Source organism: Jaculus jaculus, chromosome 7 (assembly GCF_020740685.1).
Source record: "Jaculus jaculus isolate mJacJac1 chromosome 7, mJacJac1.mat.Y.cur, whole genome shotgun sequence".
NCBI classification, from domain to species: domain Eukaryota; kingdom Metazoa; phylum Chordata; class Mammalia; order Rodentia; family Dipodidae; genus Jaculus; species Jaculus jaculus.
In genome coordinates, this window is record NC_059108.1 from 17675024 (window position 1) to 17694567 (window position 19544).

Below are 19544 nucleotides of genomic sequence, written 5' to 3' on the forward strand. Positions count from 1 at the left end.
TAATACTCATGCATACTTGATTTTGCTAAGATAGTATAGACTCAGCTAAAAGTAATACATCTAAGAGCTGGGGCCGTGGCTCAGCCAGTGAAGTGCAAGGGTGAGGCCCTAGCATGCATACCCAGAACCCACACAAAGTCCACGCGCGGAGGTGTGCCCCCGATGCTCAGGTGACAGGGATAGGAAGATCCCTAGGGCAAGATGGCTAGCTATGCTAGCTAGCTAATCAGTGAGCTCTGTCTCAATAATACAGAGGAGAGGGCTGGAGAGATGGTTTATTGGTTAAGCACTTGCCTGTGAAGCCTAAGGACCCCAGTTCGAGGCTCGATTCCCCAGGACCCATGTTAGCCAGATGCACAAGGGGGCACACACATCTGGAGTTTGTTTGCAGTGGCTGGAGGCCCTGGCGCGCCCATTCTCCCTCCCTCTCTCTATCTGCCTCTTTTTCTCTCTGTCTGTTGCTGTCAAATAAATAAAAATAAAATAAATTAAAAATAATAATAATACAGAGGAGAGCAATTGAGGAAGACACCCATGTTGACCTCTGGCCTCCATGCACACGTGGACATATGTGCAGGCAGAGCTGCACACAGCACACATGCCCATGCAAACATAAAACAATGCCTCCCGGATTAATTAGTGAAACGTGCAGGATGAGTTTGACATAATTATTTTAAAGCTAAAGAGAAAAAGGGGAGGGCAATAAGCAATGTGAGATATTAACAGGTGTGATGTTGTTCACGGGAATAATGAATAGCGCAAGGCATAGACATCCGTTCATTAAATGAGTGGCGGAGTTCCAAATCGTGTTGTTTTGAAGTGCTCCATGTCCTTCCTGTGACCACCTGACCCTCAGCAGCAGTCCACTTCCACAACTTGGGTGTTCATACTCTGTCTCATATGGAGCCAATACTGATATTCTTTATTTCTTTTACTTGCACAGTAGGGCAAGGAGTGAGATTAATGACAATTTTGTTCTCTTTAATAGAGATCAGTATATCAAACTTATACAAGTTCCAAAACATAATTTTCAGCTATAGCCCCCCCCCATGAATTTAGATTAGTAAGCTTTCCTTACAAATTGATAGTTTCCATATAGCTACCCAATTTTCCTGTTGTTGACCAATATTTTGATTGCATAATCATCAGTGCTAAGAATTCACTTCATATAAATGCATCATACAAAATGCCACCAGTAAATTTATGGCCATTTATGAAGTTGTTGGAAACTCTGCCTTAATCCCAAGCCAAATTTTATTTTCTTTAAATTAAATTCATGTGACCAACTCAAATATCAATTTTTAAAATCAGACATCCGACACACTACAATCCAAAATATACAAATTTGATACTTAAAATGAAGAACGATGGTAGGTATGTATTAAAAACATTAGTTTTTTCATAACTAGACCACTATTCTATGAAAGCAGAAAAGCAGTACGTCATCACACACAGTCATCTGAAAACCTAGCCACGGCGTCCCAGCAGCGTTCTTTGGGATGGCATGGATGGCACAGCGGCGCATGCAGTGTACAGTGTTTGTGTTGTGGTCTAGAACCAAGGCCACAGTGACGTCACATGATGCCACATGGGCTTTTATGGTGCTTTGATTTTGAGTTAAATTTTGGTTACCAGATTTTTGGCAACCTCCAAATTCAGTTAAACAACCACAGATTTAGGAAGCTGAGAAAGAGGGATAATCCTAGTACCTAACCTCGTGCGAGTATCACCGTGAGTAAATGAAATACCACAGGCAAACGTGCCTGTTTCATAACAGTGTCGGGGCGGGCGTCCCTGCGAACACTGTGTTTACACGTCCACATGTGCTTACTTGCCTGCTGTCCCGACCCCTCTGCAGTAGGGAGCGGTGCCCACGTTGCACACGAGGGTCGAGCAGGGGTCTCAGTGAGCAGCTGTGGCCACACAGGCAGTAAGTGCTCTCCATAACTACTGGCTGCTCTTTTGTAAGAGGTCGGATGTTGCAGCCTCACTCTTCTGTCTGCCATTGGTCTTTAGTGACTCCTTACTCCAATTTCTCGTAGGTGACTATCCTGCACCCAGAGCTGTCCTCACAGGCCACGACCATGAAGTTGTCTGTGTTTCTGTCTGTGCAGAACTTGGACTTGTTATCAGTGGTGCTAAAGGTCAGAAATTGTTTCTTTTATATTAAATCTTCAGATAATCCCTGTCTAGCTTATCTGTGACTTGTAATGTGTATCTTCCAAGAGACACAGCACAAACAGATCTTATCCCTAGGTTCTTTATGGCTGTTTACTTTTACTAGTAACATTTTTATACTCTTTGTTGTTAATTTATTTAAAAGGCGAAAAGTACTTCTATAGTCTGGATAATTGATGAGTTTCTTTCTTGTGTGTACCTGTGCATGTGTGGTATACATGTGTGCGTTTGTGTGAGAGTGCACCTGTGTTCATGCATGTGGAGGTCTGAGGTCAATGGTTTCTTTAGTCACTCTCTGCTTCACATCTTTCACTTGAACCCAAGACACACTTTTTCTAGAATTCCCCTGTCTCTGCCACCCTAGTTCTCAGATCATCAGGACACTACACCCACCCAGAATTTACACAGGTCCCAGGGACCCAAACTCAAGTCATCATACATGCATAGTGTGGTGCCTTGAATCAGATGTGCCCCCACCCGCTCCTGCCAGAATCTCCTGCGTTCTGCACGTTTGCTGCCCAGCTGATGGTCATTTGGGAGGTGGAGACTTGCTGGAGCAGGTGTGCTGTTTGGGGCAGAGTTAGGGGTGCTAGAGCCCGCTTCCCCTTGTGAGAGTTCGGCTCACTGTCCTGTCGCTGTGTTCCACCTGCTGTGGCAGAGGTGATGTCCAGCCTCTGGTCATGCCATGCTGTGCCCCACCATCATCAACTCCCCCCCTTGAGACTGTGAGCCACAAGAGGAGGTGATTCTCCTGCCCACTGCCTTTGGCTGGGTGTTTGTCCCCGGCCGGAGAAGAGAGTCACCGCAACGACAAGCACTTTGCGAACTATGCCATCACCTTGGTCCCGGGTCACACTCATAATGGTGCTGTTACATCTTACGTGCAATCTACGAGGAAAGGTGAAATTTACTCAGCAATTTATGTACGGCAATAGTAAAACATTCGTGCAACTAGAGGAAATTAGCCACTGTTCTGCTAATTCTTCTGAAGTTCTAAAAAAAGTCTTCAAAAGCTAAGTTGTGAGGCACTATAGTGTATGTCAATATGGTACACTGTAGGGGTGTGTGTGTGTGTGTGTGTAATATAGGTGTGTCTTTGTAGAGCATTGGAGATGTGCGTGGGTTTGTCTGTGCATGCTCATGCACGTATGTGTGTGTACATGGGTATGTATTTCATGGTTGATAATTCCTCAGTTGAAACAAGCTCGAGTGTTTGGTTCAAGACAGCACAACTCTTCTTCTTTGTCTCCTTTAACAAATCTGCATGCCCAGTCAGGGAAGATTTTGGGATTGGCAAGGGCTGGTTTGTATTTGTCCTCACCATCTTCCCTGAGCATTGGTGTTCCCCACTCCGCAGAGGGCCCTTGTCTTGTGCACACCATCACTGGAGACCTGCTGAGAGCCCTTGAAGGCCCAGAAAACTGCTTGTTCCCACGCCTGATTTCCGTATCCAGTGAAGGCCACTGCATCATCTACTATGAGCGAGGACGGTTCAGCAATTTCAGCATCAATGGGAAACTTTTGGCTCAAATGGAGATCAGTGATTCAACACGGGTAAGTCTGCACACATGTTGAAAGTACAGAAGCCACAGAGCAGCAGTGCTTTACAGTAAGTGACTGAAGTAAGTGACTGAAGGTCGGTCCTCTCTAGTCCATATAAACGTTTATAAATGTGTACTGTGCTTGAGAGTAAACTCATGGAGATTGATACTCTGAACAAATTTAAAATTCCTTTAGTCCTGAATAATTAACACAGTGAATTAGAGAACTCAGTTGTTATTCAGTTAGAGGGAACTTGTTAAGCCCCTTTCACAAACAGTTGTTTAAAGGCTGTACTAAAAGTGAGTTTACTGTGAAGAAACCTGATCTTCAGAAACCTTAACCAAAATTACATGTCCCCCACCAACCTCCATTAACACTGAATTATAATTGCTGGCCTGTGGGTACTGAAAGCGCCTTTGAAATATGCCTCTGCTGTTTATTCTAAAAGCTTGACAATTGTTAATATTCAGAATGTCACTAAACAGCATGATACTGGCTCCTTCTGTTCTTCCTACATTACACTTGTAACATTCTCTTCGTGACTTTAACAATTTTAAAACTTACAGTGGTTTTAATAACACCCTATGTCAACGTAAGAACGTTGATGGATTCCACATTGGAGATTCTGTAAACTGGACTTGGAAAACTTGGACAACTAGCTAAATAGGAAGTGATAATTGTAAGGGGATGAACTGTGCTTCCCAGGCTGTGGGGGTTTGCTTTGTGCTGGTGCCTGAGGCCCAAGCCAGAGCCTTGCACACGCTAGGGGAAAGTGCTTGGCCACTGAACTCCAGCCCCAGCCCAGCTGAGTGCTGCTCAGATTAAAACAACTGGGGTGGCTGGAGAAATGGCTTAGTGGTTAAGCACTTGCCTGTGAAGCCTAAGGTTCAAGGCTCAATTCCTCAGGACCCACATAAGCCAGATTTACAAGGTGGCACATGCATCTAGAGGTCATTTGCAGTGGCTGAAGGCCCTGGCACACCCATTCTCTCTCTGTCTGCCTCTTTCTCTCTCTGCCTGTCACTCTCAAATAAATAAAAACTTAACAAACAAATGGAAGAACTGGTTGGTTTTCTCTCTCCGAAGGCCATTCTCCTGAGCAGTGATGGACAGAACCTGGTGACTGGAGGGGACAATGGTGTGGTGGAAGTATGGCAGGCCTGTGACTTCAAACAGCTGTACATTTACCCCGGCTGCGACGCTGGCATCAGAGCAATGGACTTATCCCATGACCAGAGGTGAGCCGCGTCCAGGACCGACGTGATGGCTGCAAATGGTCCCAAAGCTCTGGGCCTCCCCTGAGGCGGAAAGCAGAGACTAGGAGCCCGTCGTCCAGGCAGGAGAAAGCTAGCGTGGAAAGGACACATGGGGGTGGGGGGCGGGGGGGCGGCTCTCTCAGACAGGATCCAGCAAGAGTGCGCAGGACTGGAAGACAAATTCAGAAGTAGGTCTGATGCAGAGCGAGTGCCAGCCCAGCATGCGGGCTCACACCTGTAGGCCCAGCACCTGGGAGACTGAGGCAGGATTGTCACAAGTTTCAGGCCAAACTGACTACAAAATGAGAGAGAGTTTTTAAAAAGAACACGTTCATCCAGACCCATTTGAAAAGGCCACAGTGTAGCTCGTCGACCTCATTCCCCCCAATGTCTGTTCACAGCCCCCCGCCCACCCTACTGTTTGTCTCAAGACAGGACTGCTCTGGCAGAGTTCACACCGAGGGCTCTGCAGCAGAGGTTGCTTCCAGAGTGAGATCACCCCTAACTAAGCAAACTCCAGCCAATCTCCACTTCAGAAAGCATAGCGAACTCACAGTCAGACTGTTTTGAAAGAAAGTTTGGGGCTTTCCTTTGAGTATAGCAAAATACTACAGTCTTTATTTAGGTATAAATAGGATGCTTTATTGTGTAATTACCTGTTTATACACGTTTGAAATAATTTGTGTGAAGTAGGTGAAATGTTTGCTAAAACTCATTCACCTATTTTTTGCAAACATTTATGGCCACTATCGTAGACGGAAATAATTTGCAAAGAGCTAAGGCTACATAGCAAGACCACCGGCCCCAGAGGGTGGCAGTAACCCTCATCTAGAGGTATGCAAGGGAGACAGAAACAGAATTACAGAAGAAGGAACTAATTACTGCTTTAGGGGAGGAAAGAAGCATAAGATGTTCCTCCAGTCCTGCAGTGATCAAAGAACACATTCAGTCACAGGGGTGTCACAGCTCTAAGTAAAGTTAGGAAAAATACCAATTAACGCTCTACCTCTGTGTTACTCTCATTCTGAAATTTGATGATGCGTGCTGTTTCATAACGCCCCTGGTGATACTCAAGATGTACGTAACTGACGAGAGGTTGCATTAGCACCCAAGCACGCGGGGTCTGCGCAGCACGTCATGAGCCCTGAGCTCAGTTCGTGCCAGTGAACGTGAGAAGGACCCATCCCAGAGGAAGGGGCCGGCTGGTTGGCCAGGCGACACATGAGAGGGAGAGTACAGGGCTGACGCAAGCAGCGGGCTAAGCAGGTGGACGTGCTGACTGCAAGGTCTTCGTGAACCCAGCCTGTTGCCGTCTAGTAGGCAGAGCTCTCCAGTAGGCACAGGAGAACTGGCACCTACATGAGCACCTGGCAAGTAGGTGGAGTGAGAGTGTAAGGGGTGGGGCGCTTGCAGGAGACTGACGAAGGCCAGAGAGACAGAGGGGAAGCCAGCAGTCCCCCCAGAGAAGCCTGCAGTTGTCCCAGAGGACATGGATACGTGCAAACCTGACAGTTGAGAGTGGGGGTGCCCAGTGACACTAGAACCAGTGATTTCAAGGAGGTGGCCCAGGTCCTCCACAAGCCTCAGCCATGCCAACGGGCCAAGCCAGCTGGGCTCCCCAGAGCAGGCCAGGGAGGCGTGGAAGGCTCTCTCGTGAGGGGCAGCCGCTGTCGAGTGTGGCATGGCCGGCACCGAAGGTGTTGGCGTCCCTCTTAACTACTGCTTCTGCTTTTTCCAGGACTCTGATCACTGGCATGGCTTCGGGCAGCATTGTAGCTTTTAATATAGATTTTAATCGATGGCATTATGAGCATCAGAACAGATACTGAGGAGGAGAGCACCAGACGCCCAGGCCCAGCGAGAGCACAGGCGCTGCGTGGGAAGGCACTGCCCCTGGTGGAGCGCTCGTCTGCATCGGCCTCTGTTTGTACATCCATTACACCCAGCACACCAGTGCATCGTAGTCAGCAGCCATTTCACTTTGTGTGTTTTTCAGGACTGAAGACCAGCTGCTCTCAAGCCAGCTTATATCATGTAAATTATATGAATTAGGAGATGTTTTGGTAATTATTTCATATATCGTTGTTTATCGAGAAAAGGTTGTAGGAAGCGTCACAAGAGACTTTTGACAATTCTGAGGAACCTTGTGTCCAGTTGTTACAAAGTTTAAGCTTTGAACCTAACCTGCATCCCATTTCCAGCCTTTTCAAGCTGAGAAAAAAAACCACGTTTGATACTTTGTACATCAGATGCATCTTGTTTAAAGGGATACTTTTGTAAAAGTAAAACCTTGTATAAAGAACAAAGCAGTTTCTTAATTTCATTGTGGAGTCACAACTTGCATGTTCTTTACTCCTGACGTCTTGTTGGAACAGGTGCGTTCATGCCATGAAAAAGAAAGATCTGTCTGAGGAAACAGCGTGTTCGAAAGGGTTGAATTTGGGCTCAATCAGTAATTTTTGACATTTTCTCCAAAATATGGTTTGCACTTTTTAATCTAAATTCACCCCTTCTAAGTGAAATTCGCTCATAAAACATTTGGATACTAAGCCATTATTTGCCATTTTTGGGTACTTTATACAAAGAAAATTCAGCCCTACCCTTTATAATTTGAAGATACACAGAAAGGGGGCTTAGGGATGAGGTCCGGGTTTTAACTGTATAAACAGGAGTCATGCTCATTAGTTCCATAGTAATGACTTCCCAGCACCTGGACATCTATCTCTTCCAGACTCATCCCACTGGCTTAGTGTGTTCACGTTAGGGGAGGAGAATGATGCTAACTTTGTTTTTCTCTTTGGTTCTTGAATAGCTTAGTTTGTTTAATAACAAGTTGGACTTTATTACAACAATAACTGAATTTATTCTTTTAGATTCTTGTGAAATTCTCACCTAAAGCCACATTCTTAGCCTAAGGCACTTCATCTTTTACCATATGAAATAATGGCTATCAAATGATTTTCCATACGTTGTCCTGATCCAGTTATCACCCAGGGGTGTATACACTTTATCCTTGTTTCTTCTTTGTATATTTGGTGACCGTATTGTCATAGATGTACATAGTGTGTCGGTAGGGCTATGAGGCATGTTGCAGGAATGTAATTTTCTCAAAATTTACGCTCACTCGCAGTCATTTATTTAAACAGATAAAACAAGACAATGGGTTCTTTGTACTGGCGCTTTGCACCAGAAGCGCATCATTATTTACTGATGTGATTACTCCTTTGTTCTTCACCTTGTAATAGTAAGTTTTAGCACTGAATTATTCCTTCTTCATTGTATTTATGAAATTCTGAAATTATGGGGACTCAGTGTAATGATTAAGTTCTTCATCACCAGGCTGTAAGCAATATCTTGAGTTTGTAGCTTAGAATTGGGAAAATACTGAACATCTGGAAGACAAGTTCATTTCATCTTAAGATCATGGTGAAATATTTTGGATATATAAATTCCTTAAGCTATTGTAACCATGTTTTATTGCAAAGATGTAAAATATGCCAGATGTGTGTGAGTTGGAAATCAAAAAAAGAAAAATAAAATATGCAAAGAATTCATCAATTGCTTAACATTTCATTGGCCACATCACTAGCCTGCATCTGGCATGTTGTCATGCAAGTTTAAGAAACCAGCATCTTGTCATACAAAGACCCAGCATCCCAAACCATGAAAGGGAACCCTAATGAGGCGCTGTAATTTGCTGGAACATGAGCAACTCTGTTTGACCATCTGGCAGGGAGTTGGGGCCACAGTGACCAGAAACAGTGCCAGGTTTGGTTTCTTCCAAATACTCCATTTGTGAGGGTTTTATTATTATTATTATTATTATTATTATTATTATTATTATTATTTAAAAGTAACTAAATGATAATGACTCCCTATGTGAGTAGTATCAAATAATGCCATTTTCATTTGAAGTCACACTTTGAAGAATTCATCACTAACCAGGGATGGTGCAGGCAGGGGCTGAAACCTGGGGGAGCCAAGCAAGTGGGTAGCATGTGAGTGACATCTCTGTCTCTAGTCCAAGACTGGAAAGAACAGAGCCAGCAGTACTTGAGAAGGACTGGTTACCGTCTCCATCCTGTCCTGACACCGGGTATCTATCAGTCATCACAAACCCCCACGGGTCCCTCAGCCTTCATGCACCTGTCAGCCACTCCAGCAGGCTGACCATGGCTACAGATCTCTGCAAACTGCTCCATCCTGGCACCATCATCCGACGATCTACAGACTTGCTAACCGGGAGCTGGTCTTTAACCTGGTCTCTTCCCCGCCAGCCTAAGGGGAAATAGCCGAAATGTGGAATCTAGAATCCCACCCCCCGCAGAATCTGATGTGTTGGCTATTGACATTTCATTCAGTACAGAAGTCCTCCAGGGGGACACATTGACCTCTACCACATCCCAGGCTGTTCTACCCATTCTTCCTGGGCATGGCCCTAGGTCCTCATCCTGTCCCTACAGGTCTTCCTCCTTGAAGGCCTCCTCACACGTCACTGTGATGAATTTGCTGCACATTACTGTTAGTTCACTTGGTCACCCACATCTTGTTTGGCAGGCAAGGAACCCTCCAACCCCACTTCCTCGCCATGGTGTAACGAAAATGGCTTTCAGCAGTGAGAACTGCCATGTGTGAAGACTTTGATTGAACACTTTTGTGTGTGTGTGGTTTTTCAAGGTAGGGTCTCACTCTAGCTCAGGCTGACCTGGAATTCACTATGCAGTCTCAGGGTGGCCTCAAACTCACAGCCATCCTCCTACCTCTGCCTCCCAAGTGCTGGGATTAAAGTATGCACCAGCCAACTGAACACATTTTAACAGACACAAGACCAGTTCCATAGCTCTTCCGTGAGCTCAATGAACCCCAGGGCTTTGCCTATTTTTTTTAATAGCTAATCACAGCCATTTGCATCAAAGGTACACAAGAGTAGATGCACCAATATTCAGTAAACTGGATCCCATAAACCTTGACACATAGTCAGTGGCCAAAATCATGTCACCCATTTATTTAGATGTCCCATCTTAGGCACTATCCTAAGAGAACAGGCCAGAGAAGTTCTTATGTCCAGTTGGAGAAACATAGGACAGGAATCAATATATCCTGAATTCCTGTATTTTAACACCACTAATTTCATTCATTGAAAGCTCATTTCTATAATATTTTATGCTAATTTAGAAACCAATAATTTCCATCCTTAGCTTTTACTATACCTTATTAGTGAAGTTTCTGGGTTTCTCTAGGAACCAGGAGTGAGATATGGTTTTGGGATGACAGCTTTCTTACCTAAATGACCTGGAGTATAAATATCTACTGTCCCTAAATTATAATGTAAATGAGCACATCACATGTCTATACTATAAACTTTAAATCCCAACATCGTAATGCTGCCTCTCCTGCTTATATACTAAGCTTAGGGGGTCCCTTGTGAAACCTTCCCTGACCACTGGGTTAGTATCCCCACACATTATATATCTCTGTCACAGCACTGAGCAAAATACTGTAATAAAATATCTGTCTCTCCTCCCCCTTGCCATGAACTTCTCCACCACTGTGACTCTTCAATTGTATGTGCTCAGGACAGTGTTGGACTCAGGGTAGATTTTTCAACAAATGTGATTTCTATATATACAAATAAGCAGATGAATCAGATCCCTGAGTAAAATAACATATTGGCCTGGGACCATAAGGGACCCATAAAGCTTCCCATTGTCCCAGCACCTTAAGCTCTCATAAAGATGCATGTTCCAATCAACATCTAATTATGGGTACTTCTGTCAAGGTTCAAAGAAACACTACTTGCAGAAATTCCCAACAAGCAGCAGAGTGGGGGATGTGTAGTAAGTTAATTTTCTCACTGCTGTGACCAAACACATGACGGAAAGCAGCTTAAGGGAGGAAGGGTTTGCTTCATCTTAAGAGGTCCTGGAGATACATTCCATCATTGCAAAAAGATGTGGATTGGGTTGGAGAGATGGCTTAGCGGTTAAGCGCTTGCCTGTGAAGCCTAAGGACCCCGGTTCGAGGCTTGGTTCCCCAGGTCCCACGTTAGCCAGATGCACAAGGGGGCACACGCGTCTGGAGTTCGTTTGCAGAGGCTGGAAGCCCTGGCGCGCCTATTCTCTCTTTCTCCCTCTATCTCTCTTTCTGTCTGTGTCTGTCTCTCTCAAATAAATAAATAAAAAATGAACAAAAAATTTTTTAAAAAAAGGACTTGCATTAAAAAAAAAAAAGATGTGGAGCAAATGCAGGAGCAGTTGGTCACATTACACCCACAGTCAGGAAAAAGAAACCGTGAACAGGAAGTGGTGATCTCTCAAATCCTAGCAAGGCTCTGTCTCCTAAAGGTTCCATAACCTCCAAAACAGCACCACCAGCTGGAGACCAAGTGTTCAAACACATGAACCTGTTGGGGACACTTCATACTAAACCCCAGAAGGGGTATTTATACTTCATAACTGTGGCTTTTAGCCCGTATTCATCCAGTTGGAAGAAGAGCAATGACTTGGGCCAATAGCTTCTAGCATTATGATATGAGTCCTCATAACATAGAGCCTGTGGCAAGCCCCTGGCAGAGAACCTGGATCTCAGTAGAGCACCACAGATGGTCGCGGCCATCTCAGACCAGGGAGTATGTGTTACTTCAGTCTGACTGGCACCCATTCCTGATGTACCACTGTGTTTTCTTTGAGGAACCCTCTCCATGTCCTACCGCATGATCTCCTGGGACTGCCCCTTGTAGACCATGTTCCCTGGGACCTCATGCTGAGTCTTTGCCTCTGGAAATGACCCCTAGTTATTTCCATGAAAATGGGCAAATATGCTCTTGTCAACTTCGCTTCTAATCACCAAATATAGAGGTTGAATTTAAAAATCTAGGCACAAGTGTATTCCATAAAATGCTATTTACAGAAAGGATAAAATCCAGTGAAACTGCCTGGCGTGGTGGCGCCCTCCTCTAATCCCAGCACCTGGGAGGCAGAGGTAGGAGAATCACTTGTGAGCCACCCTGAGACTACATAGTGAATTCCAGGTCAGCCTGGGCTAGAGTGAGACCCTACCTCGGAAAGCCAAAAAAAAAAAAAAAAAAAAAAAAAAAAAAAAAAAGCCAGTGAAACTGACATGTGCTATCTGACCTCAGAAGGATTACTCTGGGCCCAAGGTAGTGGATGCTAATGGCTATGGGAGAATTGTGGAGGCACTAGAATTCTATTCTGGCTGCTGGGCTCTATCTAAGAGCTGGCTGTGTTACCAAAGAGGGTTAACTTTAGAAATATTTCCTGAGCTGGCTAGTGATTTGTAGGGTTTTGTGCGGTTAAGGCATTTGCCTGCAAAGCCAAAGGTCCCAGGTTTGATTCCCAGGACCCACATACACCAGATACACAAGATGGCACATGTTTCTACAGTTTGTTCGTAGTAGCTGGAGTCCCTGGAGCACCCATTCTCACTTGCTCACGCTCTCTCTCTCTCTCTCTCTCTCTCTCTCTCTCTCTCTCTCTCTGCCTCTTTCTCCCTTAAGTATAATTTTTTTTTTAAATTTTGAAGATGTATGAGGATAGAGAAGAAAGCAAAAATAAAATAAATGAATAAAAGGAGACCCAGAAAAAGTGCTGAGGATCAATGTACAAATAGAAAAAGAAAGTAGTTGCTCCCATTGGATTTTGAGGAGAAAACTATCACAAAATGTCTTTAATTGTTTTGTTTCTTTGAATAAATTAAATGGGTTCCTGGTCAGAAAAAAAAAAAAAAGTCCTCAAACGTCCCCAATTGTGGCCAGCCCTGTCTAGTCCTGAGAAGCAAGGACATGCCTAGAGGAGCCCAGGGAGGGGTGGTGGACAACCATGCCATGGCTGTGCCCCTTAGGTCCAATACTCACTTCCCTCGCAGGGGTCACATAGATGAGAGGGACATCTGCAGTCCTGTTTCAAAGGGTCACATAGACAAGAAGGGCATCTGCAGTCCTGTTTCAAAGAGTGGTGCCAGGAATGGCCAGAGTTCAAGGCTCCGGGTATGGCTGGAGGGGCAGAAATCAGGAAGAACTCAAATCTTCAGGTGTCCTCATGAGCTGAGCTCAAGAGCAGTGCCACCAAGTAGAGGTATCAGGAACCCTCAGTGCTCTTGATGACTTAGAGGACTTCACCTTGGAGGAGAAGGGACCTACAGTCAGCTGGGCTTCTTGCTTAGAAGCCAAAAATGCCAGTTAAATGAAGCAGAGAACTGACTGATCTGATGAGCCTCCTCAACTTTAGACTTTATGCCCAGCGCTGCTTGAACTGTGCACAGTGGTACACACCTGTAATCCCAGCGCATGGGAGGTGGTAGCAGGGGAATCAAGAGTTCAAGGCGGGCTGGAGGGATGGTTTAGCGTTTAGGCACTTTCCTATGAAGCCTAAGGAACCCCATTCCAGGCTCAATTCCCCAAGACCCACATTAGCCAGATGCACAAGGGGCGCATGCGTCTGGAGTTCGTTTGCAGTGGCTGGAGGCCCTGGCGCGCTCATTCTCTCTCTCCCTCTCTCTCTCTTTCTCCCTCCATCTTTCTCTCTTTCTGCCTGTGGCTCTCAAATAAATAAATAAAAATAAACAATTTTTTTTTAAAAAAGAGTTCAAGGCCATTCTTGGCTACATAGTGATTGTGTTTGGGGGTACATGAAACCAGGACAGGGCTACATGAGGCCAAGAAAGAAAAAACAAGTCTCCACAGACAAAGCAGTGGTAATCAGAGGCTAGTCCCATTCTGTATTCTGGAGACTAAACAAGGCAGTGCATCCAGTCTACCCAGAGGCCTGGGAGCTCTGAGCAAGTGTTAGCCTACATTGTGAGCAAGGCTGTGTGTCTTTGGGCGCAGGTGTTGGTTTGTTTTTGTTTGATTTAGTTTGGAGAAAATAGCACACCATTGGCTCCTTTAGTATATAAATGGAGTAATTAAAACATGAGGCCTGATGACTCCCTCCTTCTCCCCTTCCCCTCTTTCCTCTTTGCCTGAGTCCCCTGCTACCCGTCCTTGGTCCTGAATGATTTTCCAGCTAATGGACCTTAGTTGGAATTGAAAACAGCTTTGAGGAGACATGTAAAACAACAACAACAACAAAAAAAATGGAATTACCAGAAGAAAATATGTTATTTAAAAATTAAAGAGAGAACTTTTGGGAAGTATTTGGAAGTGGGAAAGGATGTCATTGGAGCACTTTCTACTGATTTATTTTGCGGAATTGCCTATCGAGATATAAATGAATATGACTTCAGACTGAAATGCTGAAAACTCAGCATTACACTTACAAAAGTACAACAAAGCTTAGAACCGCCCCTTTCTTGTTTGTTTCTTTCTTTTTCCTTTGGTTTTTGAGAAAGGATCTCATTGTAAACCAAGCTGCCCTCAACCTTGAGACCTTTCTACCTCAGCCCCTGAATGCTGTGCACCAATCGGGACCTTAACTAACTCACATAAGATAGAATTCTGTAAGCTGATTGCTATGGGTACCACCACCTCAGCACAATTGGTGGGAGATCTCCGAGGCACAAAGGGGAGACCTAGGACAGGGGCTGCTGCAGCCAGAAGCGGAGATCTGAAGAATGGGAAGACAGCATAGGGAAAGATGTGAAAAGAGGAGAGTGGTGGCCTTACCGTCATGGGGCACCGCTGTCATTCCTCTCTGCCCTATGTCGTGTGGTGGCTACAGAGGGAATGTCATAAGCCAATCTGGCAACTCCCAAGGAAGAAGTTCTGCACACATCTGTGAGATTCCAGTCTAGACAGTCCAAAAATCAAACACTGTGTGGTACCCACCCTGGCTCCTCAGAACGTTGGCAGCACCCACATCACATCTAATTCACAGCAGCAACTCTCGGAAGGTGCGGGTTTGCCTCAGGGACTTGAAAATGAACAATAGAGAACGAACGCGGCTTCCTGTGTTGGGGTAGGGATTTGTTTGCCTCTTGTTAAACCTCATGAATATGTTCTCATCAAGATCAAAGCAGGACCTGCCCCTCCACCCGGCCTGTGATGGAAATCCCTAGTCCTCCTTATTTTCATCACAGACTTTAAGCGCTTCCTAGCAGAGATCTCCTCCCAGGACCTCACACACCTGCAGAGCACAAAGCTTGCGGTCTGCTTCGTGGTTGGATAGACCCAAAAGATGGCACTCCTTTCTAAAATAAATAAATAAAAATAAAAATAGCTATTTTACTGTAAAGTCCAATCATCTCTTTAGTTCTCACCCTGGAAGCAGAAAAAAACTGGTACTAGGAAAAATGAACTGGTGCCCTACTGGTTCAAAGATTCCCAGTATTCCTAAAAAGCATCTGTTGCTCACAGCTGCTGCTCAGCCCTGACATGGGGCCTTGAGGTTACCTCCAAGTGAGACCAGCCAGACAGGTCTTTATTATTTTTTAATATTTTTTATTTATTTATAAGAGAGGGAAAGAGGCAGAGAATGAGTGCACCAGGGCCTCCAGCCACTGCAAACAAACTCCAGGCACACGTAACCACCTTGTGCATCTGGCTTTTACACAGATGTGGGGCAATGGAACCAGGCCCTTAATCTTTGCAGGCAAGCACCTTAACCATTGAGCAATTTCTGTAGCTCTTATTTTATTTTTGAAATCTGCTTCATAGAACTTCAAACACCAGCTACAGTATCAAAAGATCAAAACATCTACACTGCCTTTGTTAGTAGCAGATTTTATAAAGGTGACTGATGTTTGGTCTAGGGATAGAGCAAGGAAAACCACAAATGGTTGTTGCATGACCCTTGGCAGAATTCTACATAAGGAAGTCACCAGGGTTTGTGAATGAACTTCAGTTGATCTTCTAAAATGCTGCAATGAGAAATCCAGGCCTGTACAGTTCTAAGGAGAAGATGGACCAAGTTGAGAGGCAAAAGCTACTGAAGTGAATCAACAGGCATATGGGATATTGGCCTGAAGGAATAACTACAGTCAAAATTTGGCAAGATGGGCTGGATAGATGGTGTAGCGGTTAAGCGGTTGCCTGTGAAGCCTAAGGAGAAGCCGGTTGGAGGCTCTATTCCCCAGGACCCACGTTAGCCAGATGCACAAGGAGGCACACGCATCTAGAGTTCGTTTGCAGTGGCTGGAAGCCCTGGCGCGCCCATTCTCTCTCTCGCTCTCTGTCTGCCTCTTTCTATCTCTGTCACTTTCAAACAAATAAATAAATAAATAAATATCTTTTTTAAAAAATTGGCAAGAGTCTGAACTACTTAAGAATCTATTGTGGAAATATGGAGGCTAAGCTTTTTTAAAAACACATTGCACTATAAAAGCAGCTAAAATACTGCAGATGATTGATAGAATGTTGGGAGGTAAACAAAGGCCAAGATCAAGACTGACTTATATGGGTACTTATGGATCCACCGAAGTAAATTGTAGAAAATATACAGTTACCTCAAAACGGTTTGCCAGTCCCAATTCCACCACTCTGAGAATGACAGATAAAGCATGTGCCAATTAAAGTGCAGGGTCAGCACAGAACCATGCCCCCCGATAAAGCCAGAACTCCTAGAATGCCATTCTCAAAGTGAAAGAGTGAGCTAGAGGAAAAATAAAAAGCAAAGGTATTTCTCTGCTTCGATTTACTTTTCCATGAAGAGGAAGAAAAGTCCTAGAATAGCCCTATTCCCCACTTGTGAGATATTGAAACACCAAACAAGGGCTTCAATTTAAAGTGGCCCTTGTTTAGTACTTCCCTGGGCACCTGAAAAACAAACATTACAGATCTGTACCTGGAGAAATGGTCTCTAAATCTTAAGCAATTTCCCATGGTTAAATGTGTATGAAATATGATTCTCTCTCTCTCTCCTTCCAGTAAGAACAGCAAAAATTTATAGAAACATTTACCTGCTAAATTAGACTGCTAAACACTACAGATATTGGAACAACCAAAACCAAAATGTCTTAAAATGATGTAGAATATGTTTGAGATTTTAATATATACTTTTGTATTTTGAAGTTCTGTTAGTTGTTATTACTATTGGCTTTTCAAGGTAGGGTCTTGCTCTAGCCCAGACTGACCTGGAATTCACTATGTAGTCTCAGGGTGGCCTTGAATTCACAGAGATCCTCCTATCTCTGCCTCTAGAGGGCTGGGATTAAAGGTGTGCGCCACCACGCCCGACTCTGTTAGTTATTTTTAAGTAAATTGAAAGGGGGGAAGAGATGAAAGAAGGCCAACTGTGGTGTGAACATTGGTTGCCTCAGATAGGCCACACCAGACAGATTAGATTTCACCAAAGTTAACCCCGAGAGCAGCTATAGAGTGTGTTCTCAGCTGCATAAGTGGAGCATCTCTCCTGTCCCTTGATCTTTGATTCCACAGTCTGTGCGCTTTCTACCCTGAGGTTATGAGGCCTGTGCGTTTGTTTGCTGCACATGGTTGGCACAGGAGGGGCAACTGGAATCTCAGGTGAGGGTCTGGTGATGCTCCTTCACACCTCTCCTTCTCTGAAAGTGACTTGGCGGGCGTCTCTCCTGCTCAGTTGTAGTCACTTCTGATAAAGACAGAGGACATAAGCACCGCTCAGCACAGACACGTCATTCAGAAAGACAAAGTAAAATTCAAAAATAGGAACATCTGCCAGGTATGGTGGCACACGCCTTTAATCCCAGCACTCGGGAGGCAGAGGCAGGAGGATGGCCGTGAGTTCAAAGCCACCCTGAGACAACATAGTGAATTCCAGGTCAGCCTGGGCTACAGTGAGACCATACCTCACAAAACCAAAGAAAGAAAGAAAGAGAATCAAATCCTAAACTAATTTCTTTAAGAAGCTTGTAGTAAGACATGAAGCTTAACAGACTGTTAGACTCAGCTGAAGGTCATGAGCTGAAATTTAAATTTCAGAACATTGTCAGGAACATGAAGGATAAGAGAGTACCGTACATGCTTAGTTGCAGTGTCAAAAAAAAAGAGAGAGAGAGAGAGAGAGGGCGGGGCGTGGTGGCACACGCCTTTACCCCCAGCACTCGGGAGGCAGAGGTAGGAGGATCACCAAGAGTTGGAGGCCACCCTGAGACCACATAGTGAATTCCATGTCAGCCTGAGCTACTGTGAGACCCTACTTCAGAAAAAAAAAAAAAAAAAAGGAGGGAGGGAGGGAAAAGAGTGTACCAACATATGATGTATCCATATGAAACCTGTTGTTAATAATAAACATTTAAAGTAGAAAAGCATGAAAAGGTAGGGAAAGCAGTAAGACATAATTGGTTGATAATTTCCAAAATGGATTAAGAAATATGAGTCTTCAAATGCAGCAAGCACAATGATTTGTAAGCAGGATATGTAATGTATTTGTATATACATTGTAACAATATACACCACTCAAGACAAAATTTTCAGAGAAAATACAAATTATCCTATAATATCCTATCAGACAGCTAAGTGTCTTTTTAATTTTTAAAAATATTTTACTTTATTTATTTATGAGAGAGAAAGAATAGGCACACCAGAGCCTCTAGCCACTGCAAATGAAACCCAGACCCATGCACCACCATATGCATCTGGTTTACATGGGTCCAAGGGAATCAAACCTGGGTACTTAGGCTTTGCAGGCAAGTGCCTGAACTGCTAAGCCATGTCTGCGGCCCTCTTTTTATTTTTAATGTTTGTGCTGTGAGTGTGTGGGGGCATGCATGCTTGAGCTGGTGTGTGGTGTCCTCCTCTCTATTTGCACTCCACTTTATTTATGGAGGCAAGATCTCTCAGTTGAACCCAGAGCTTGCTGATTCGTCTAGTCAAGCCGTCAGCTGGCCCCTGGGGTCCATGTCTCCACCTCCCAAGTGCTGGTAGACAGTTGTCATGACTACCAGGCATTTATGTGGATCTAAACCCCAGTGTTAATGCTTGCAGAGCAAGCACTTTTCCCATCGAGCCATCTTCCCAGCCCTAGCTAACTGTTTAATACTGGTGAAACTAAAAGGCAAATAAAAGCCAGAGAAATGATGGCTCCGTGGTCAAGCGCACTTCCTGAGGGCCTGAGACGGTCGGAGTGGGAGTCACATGAGCAGCTGCTTATGGCCACATATGTCTGCCACCCCAGTCCTGCGGGGAGACCGGGGAATCAGTGTGGCTTGAAAAAAGCAAGCTGTGGAATCAGTAAGACTGTTGCAAGGGGAAAAAAAGTAGGCAGGTGGATAATGGAGGGGTTGCCTGATGTTCTCTCCAGCACGGCAGGTGTGCAACGGAGTACTGGCTCAGCACAAACACACGCCTATACCACAACCCCCCCCCCACACACATACACACCACTGTATATACTGTGTACTTGCAAAATAAAACAAAAGACAAAGGAACAGCATTTTCCCGGGCACTTGTAAAGAAAATATCATCAACAAATGTCCTCTATTCCATGACGAGCAAGACACTTCAAAGAACGCAACGCAGACAGATGATCAGAAGCTGAGATTCCACCCCAAACAGCTCTTCATAGAGGGCCTCGATCCTCGTGAAGCAGGGGAATAGAGCGCAGGCCAAGAGGCAGGGGATGTAAGACCGAGTCTGCACAAGACCCTGGCCGGCAGGCAAGTGAGCAATCTCCCATCCAAGTACAGCCAGGCCCG

The 19544-nt window shown here is 44.8% G+C and overlaps 1 protein-coding gene across 5 annotated transcripts in view; it reads left to right on the forward strand.

The window, feature by feature from the left end:
- Nucleotides 1–8530, forward strand: part of Nbea (neurobeachin) — a 563720-nt gene extending 555190 nt beyond the window's left edge. For all 5 annotated transcript variants that reach the window (XM_004659998.2, XM_045154369.1, XM_045154370.1 and 2 more), the window contains 4 exons: nt 2043–2144; nt 3536–3732; nt 4807–4958; nt 6715–8530. In XM_004659998.2, coding sequence (XP_004660055.2) covers nt 2043–2144; nt 3536–3732; nt 4807–4958; nt 6715–6805 — 542 coding nt within the window. In that variant the 3' untranslated portion in view covers nt 6806–8530. The remainder of the gene's footprint in view (nt 1–2042; nt 2145–3535; nt 3733–4806; nt 4959–6714) is intronic.
- The last annotated feature ends 11014 nt before the right edge of the window (nt 8531–19544 follow it).